At 41.6% G+C, this 6,693-nt stretch overlaps 1 protein-coding gene across 2 annotated transcripts in view; it reads right to left on the reverse strand.

Moving 5' to 3' along the window:
• The window catches only part of LOC102775156 (chromosome unknown open reading frame, human C1orf168), a 111,194-nt gene that overhangs the window by 47,341 nt on the left and 57,160 nt on the right, over positions 1 to 6,693 (reverse strand). For both annotated transcript variants that reach the window (XM_006768364.2, XM_015566968.1), the window contains exon 5: positions 860 to 960. In XM_006768364.2, coding sequence (XP_006768427.1) covers positions 860 to 960 — 101 coding nt within the window. The remainder of the gene's footprint in view (positions 1 to 859; positions 961 to 6,693) is intronic.

Raw genomic sequence — 6,693 nt, forward strand, 5'->3', positions numbered from 1 at the left:
TGGATCTCAGAGGCAGTCTGAGCCCATTTCACATTATAGCTCCACACATAGTCCTTATGTGACTTTGGTTACTCAATCTCTCACCTTGAGTTTCCCGTCTCTCAAAGTAGGTTAAAATCACCCTATCAGCAGGATGTACACAGAAGACCTAACACAGAACTGGGATCCATCACACAAGGTCAGTAAATGCTAGTGTTTATTCTGGCACCAACATGTAGGCCTTACATAGAGAACTGACTGATCCTACAGGCAGGACAGAAACATAGAAACTTGTGGAAATGCTATGAGTCTCTGCTTCTTCATCTTCTTCCCTGAAAGGGTTTCTTTTTTTTTCACATAAAAGTCTGAGCTTTTTTGGCGATACCAGAGACAGGAAGACGTAACTCTGAACCATTGGTCAAAGCCATTAAATGAATCCTATGCTCCTATCAAGGCTAAACACAAAAGGGACCTAATTCCCATGGTCTGTTATCTTCCTCTCCATACATGAAGCTTCAGGGACTTTAGGAAAGACACTGAAAGAAGAGAGATGAAGACTGAATAGGAGGACAAGGAAGAAAAACGAATCACCATATCTTGATCTTTCCCTCCCACACAGTGACAAAAGGGAAAGCATCTAGATCAGTGAAGAAAGGCCAGAGGAGGGCAGAGAGAAGGCAGTGCTGAGTCCTGAGATAGCACGCATGCCCAACTGGATGCATTTATATTTGTAAGAGACTAGACAAAGGAGGGGGGAATTATATGGTAAAGCAGCATGGCTGTGGATGTTTAACTTCATAGTCAGTGGGGAGAAAATACCATTTTTGACACATTTTCATTCCACAAGGGGTTACAATATTAATTGGCTTAGCAGACTTACAACCAGCAATTTCTTCTGCAGTGTGCAGGTTAATGGAGTTGCCAGAATGTCTCAGATATGGAATTATTGCCTCATAATTATGTGGTTCTTCAACTTCAGCACTGAGAAGCATGGAGAAAAGAAGGTTAGTCAAAATAAAATGTTTCTTTAAACATTTTGTATTGTAAAAGTTTTTTGTATTTTTTCCTCATTAGAGAGGTAATATAAGTATGTCTGGCCAATATGGTAACCTGAGCAGACATGGAAGGCACACCATCCCTGTTCTAAAGACAGGAATTCTGGACAAAATATAACAATGCAAAGACTTATACAAAGAACACCTAACTCATCTAGATATCAGTAAGGTAAAAATCTCCAGGTGCCAGACATCAAGAGGAAACTCACAATTAAAGATGTAAATGAGAACTGTAACCAAGGGACTCAGAGGCAAATGGGAACCAAATAAAGAAAGATCTTAATGACTGGCCGACTGGGGACCTAAGGTCTGAGTTGGAAGTTATGCTTGAGCCACATGCCTCATCTGAATGGGAAGCTGAAACTGAGCCATCAGCACGAAGTCCAGAGTCACAAAATGTCATCCCATCTGCAAAAGGAGTTCTAAAACTGTTGGTGCACTCTCCTAGGTTCTGAGCAGGAAGACTGCTGCCTGACCATGGCCATTAGAGCTAAAAGAGAGTCCCCATGAGATACCAGAAACTTGCACAGGTGTGGGTTCCAGAGGCAGACTGTCTGTGTAGTTCTAAGATGCAAAGCCAAAAGGGTGCTTGAAATGCAACCCTACCCTCCGCTAAAGCAACTCTGAAATTACTCGGTAAACATACTTCCATATCCTTGGACACCTATGATTTCTAAAGAAACAGTTCCCACTACAAACAAGTTTATAGTCACAACTGCACACCCCACCAGGAAAGGAGCCACCATAGAGAGTCGGAAGATATAACTCAGGAGAATTAAATAGCAGAATTATATGAATGTGGCTTTAACATAAATACATTTTATGTGTTCAAAGAAATAAAGTGAGGGACAAAAGCCATTAGAGGGTGTGAAAAAAACATGTACAGTAGGAGACAGGAGAAAGAAGTTATAGAAATAATATAGTTCTTAAAATAAAAATTTTAATGTATAAATTGAAAAGTAGACTGGGTGCAGCAAAAGAGAGAATTAGTGAACTAGTTAAATCTGAGGAAGTTACCCAGAAGGTAGCACAGAGAGATTAACAGATGAAAAATATTAAAGGAAAAGTTAACAGTAGGGAGGATAGAATGAGAAGGTTCAACACACACACACTCCCCAAAAATGTATACACACACTTTGAATAATTATAAAGGCAGTGTTAATTAAGAATAAAATGGCCCAGCCAGTGTGGGTGGTTAAGCATCGAACCATGTACCCAGAGGTCGCTGGTTTGATTCCTGGTCAAAGCACATGCCCGGGTTGCAGCCTCAAATCTCTGGTGGGAGCCATGTAGGAGGCAGTGATTGATGTTTCTCTCTCATCAATGTCTCTCTCTCTCTCTCTCTTTTTCTATCTCTGTAAAATTCAATAAAACATATTTTAGAAAAGAATAAAATGGAATTAAAATATTAAATAATAATATGATGGGGAGAGAAAGCTATGAGAATTATTCTCAGGTCTTTATATTATTTAGGAGCAGGGTAGAGATTTTGACTAACATCAGACTTAACTGTAGATGTCAAAATTTAACTGTAATCACTAAAAAAGATTGAAACAAAATATTTAACTTCCCCCCTTGGTAGAAAGAAAATATGCAATAAGAAAACTTAAATGTTTAAGAAGGCAGAAAAAAAAGAAAAAAAAATCCAAGTAAAGAAATTTCATAGTAAATTTAAAACATGAAATATAATGGGAAAAAAGTCCAAATAGATCAAGAATCATAAGAATGCAGAGATGAACCTACTCTAATAAAATATAGATTATCTGACTTGCTGTTTTAAAAATCTAGCTAATGCTGCTATAAAGCAACAGACAAACCAAAGCACTGGCATTGATGAATGGTAAAGAGAGCCAAACTGAATACTAACCAAAAAGAAAGCTTAGGTAGGTATATTAATAGTAGACCATACTTTAGCATGATTGTTCAAGAAAATGAGAGAAGGTATACACACACAACCACAGAGTAGAGGTAAAAAAGAGGACAAAACTGGGGATAGCTTCAGGTTCTTAGAAATCTATCAGGCTGTTATAATCAGTTCTCTGCCAATAAGTTTGAAAGTCTAGAGAAAATCAGCAAATTTAGTGAGAAATATAAAATTATCACAGTGACTAAAGAAAAAAATAGAAAGATGGATAGGCCAATAAACCATAAAAGGGCTTGAATAAACAGTGCACAAACCCACAGTTCCCCCTACCCACCTCCACATTCTGCCCATCTGTGGTGAGGTTTAATGACTAGTTTCAGAGGGGGAAAAAAGGAAAAGCTATGCTACTCATTTTAAAATGAAAGAATAATTTTGATGTGAAAACCACAAGATGACCAAACAATGAAAGAAAAATATAGCCCAATCTCACTTAAGACATTTTAGCCCGAATAGTAGAAAAATGAATTAATCAGTAATAAAAACAACTAAAATTTCCCCAAGACTTCAAGGAAGACTTAACATCAGAAAATCTGTCATTGCAATTAATCATACTAAAACAATGAAAGAGAAAATAAAACCCCACTCAGATTATTTTAATAGATGCAAGAAAGCATTCCAGGTAAAACTTTCTTAACTAGATTAACCTCCAAAAATGTCACAATAGAAAAGTGAAACAAAAGGAGTTAATATGTAAATGCTATTGGGAACTCCTGCAATAGAAAGAGAAAGAAACCAATAGAAAATTGGACAAAAGCATGTGGTAGATATCACAGAAGCAAACAACTAAATAGTTTATAAGTAAATTCACAACTTCACAGTAACTGGGGAAATAGAAGTCAAGACAATGAGAATTTGGTTCCACACCAAATTCAGTTTAGCAAGAATCTTAAAGTTTGAAAAACATCTCATTTAGCAAGAATATGGAAAACAGGAACTCTTCATACAGGTTTGAGAATATGAATTGGAACAACTATTTTGGAGGATAATTTTTCAATACCTAGCAAAACTAAAGTTGTTTATTTACTCTTGTTTAGCCCTTCTAACTCTAAGTTAAAAAAAAACACAAAACAACCTAGAGAAACTTGCTCATATTTACCTGTAAATATATGAGGATGATTGTTGTAGCATCATTTGAAAGGTTGAAAATTTAAAACCACCTTCATGTTCCTCATTAAGGGAATATGTGAACATACTGTGATATGTTGTTTATATAAAGAAATACAGGCAATGTGTAAATGGAATGAATAAACTAGACTTACATGCATTAACATCCTATATAATAAAGAGGCAATATGCTAATTGACCATCATGTCCTCACAAAGATGGTGGCACCCCCAGCCACAAGATGGCAATGCCCAGACCCCTCAGCCCCGCTGGGGGGTGGCAGGCGCATGGTGCAGCTGGGCCTGCCACCAGGCAGGCCTGGCTGTGCCGCATGCCTGCCACTGGAGTCCCTCAGTCCCCTCAGCCCCACTGGCAGTGAATTTTCATGCAACCATTTCCTTTTTGATAAATCCTTACCCTAGGATATGATTATTTCTTTTAGTTCATCTGTTCTCAGGGAGCAGGCCTAAGCCAGCAGGTGGGTAGTCCCCAAGGGTCCCAGACTGTGAGAGGGCGCAGGCTGAGCTGAGGGACCCCCCGTGTGCATGAATTTTCATGCACTGGGCCTCTAGTATAATATTAAAACACAACTTTGGAAAAAAATCAAGTTGCAGAAGGTTAAAATAAGATGCCATTCATATAAAAACTAGAGGCCTGGTGCACAAAATTTGTGCACGGGGAGAGGGGTGGTTCCTCAGCCTGGCCTGTACCTTCTCTCAATCCAGGACCTCTCAGGGGATGTCCGACTACCAGGATCAGACTAAATCAGAAGTATAATATGAAAACACAGCTTTGGAAAAAAATCAAGTTGCAGAAGGTTAAAATAAGATGCCATTCATATAAAAACTAGAGGCCTGGTGCACAAAATTTGTGTACGGGGAGAGGGGTGGTTCCTCAGCCTGGCCTGTACCTTCTCTCAATCCAGGACCTCTCAGGGGATGTCCGACTACCAGGATCAGACTAAATCAGTCTAAACCAGCAGTTGGACATCCCTCTCACAATCTGGGACAACTGGCTCCTAACCACTCACCTGCCTGCCTGATTGCCCCTAACCACTCACCTGCCTGCCTGATTGCCCCCTAACCACCTCCGCCTGCCTGCCTGATTACCCCTAACTGCTCACCTGCCTGCCTGATTGCCCCTAACTGCTTGCCTGACTGCATGATCACTCCTAACCATCTCTGCCTTGCCCCCACACCTGGGACCCAGGCTTTCCTCCTTTGCCTGGGCCCCAGTTTTGTCAGGAAGGATGTCTGGAATGATGTCCAGAAGACATCTGGTCTATTCGGTCTAATTAGCATATTACCCTTTTATTAGTATAGATGTAAAATACTATACCTTTAACAGATATGTGAGTTTAGCTAAAGTGTAAGAAATATACTAAATGAATCCATTCTTGCATTCCCAGCTGGAGTTGCCTCTGGGAAGGGAGAAAGAGAAATGAGACTGGGGAGTGAGACAAAAGGGACTTCAACTGTGTCCATAGCAAATGTAAAATAATGATTTCACACTGGATGTGGACAGTAGAGGGGAGAAAAATTACCCATAATTCTCCCACCTTAACACAAGTGAGGTCTCAGTACTTTGGTATTCTTCCTGGTTTTATTTTCCATTTAAAGGCATATCTGCATAATTGTTACAGACAATGAAAAGGTGGCAGCATTCTCTTTTCTTTTTTCCCTCCAATTATTATTATACTAGAGGCCCAATGCATGGATTCATGCAGTGGTGTGGGGTGGAGCCTGTGGGGATCAGCCCGCTGTGGGAGTGGCACTCATCCTGGTCAACCGAGTGGCACTCCCACTGTGGAAGTGCACTGACCACAAGGGGGCAGCTCCTGCATTGAGTGTCTGCCCCCTAGTGGCCAGTGCACATCATAGCGACTGGTTGACCAGTCATTCTGGTTGTTCTGCCATTCGTTCGCTGGGCTTTTATATAGATAGACTAGAGGCCCGGTGCATAAAATTTGTGCACTCGGGTGTGGGGAGGGGTCCCACAGCCTGGCCTGTGCCCTTTCACAGTGCAGGAGCCCCACGATTGGTCACCCCAAATAAGTAGGACCCGCTCACCTATCTGGGGCTCCTTGATGGATTGCTCCAAAGAGGTAGGCCGGAGCTGAGGGTCCTGCCTCCACAGCATGCGGAGCCGCAGGACCTGCCTCCTTTGTGCGAGGTGGCGGAGACACCAGGACCTGCCTCCACAGTACACGAGGCAGTGAGAACTCTCCGCCACAACCCGCCACCTCTGTGTGAGGCCACAGGGACTCCCCACCACAACCGCTGTGCTGTGGAGCCACAGGACCCCCAGGCCTTGTTGTGTGGAGTGGCCGCCAGGCCCTGCCTCCGCTGTGTGCACAGTCATCTTGTGACGGTGTGAGGGCATCACGGTATCAGGGTGTGATGACCACCTAGGCCCGTGGTCAGCAAACTGAAGCTCACGAGCCACATGTGGCTCTTTGGCCCCTTGAGTGTGGCTCTTCCTAAGCCTTAGGAGTACCCTAATTAAGTTAATAACAATCTACCTACCTATATAGTTTAAGTTTAAAAAATTTGGCTCTCAAAAGAAATTTCAATCGTTGTACTGTTGATATTTGGCTCTGTTGACTAATGAGTTTGCCAACCACTGACCTAA

The sequence above is a fragment of the Myotis davidii genome, unplaced genomic scaffold (assembly GCF_000327345.1).
Source record: "Myotis davidii unplaced genomic scaffold, ASM32734v1 scaffold79, whole genome shotgun sequence".
NCBI lineage: Eukaryota > Metazoa > Chordata > Mammalia > Chiroptera > Vespertilionidae > Myotis > Myotis davidii.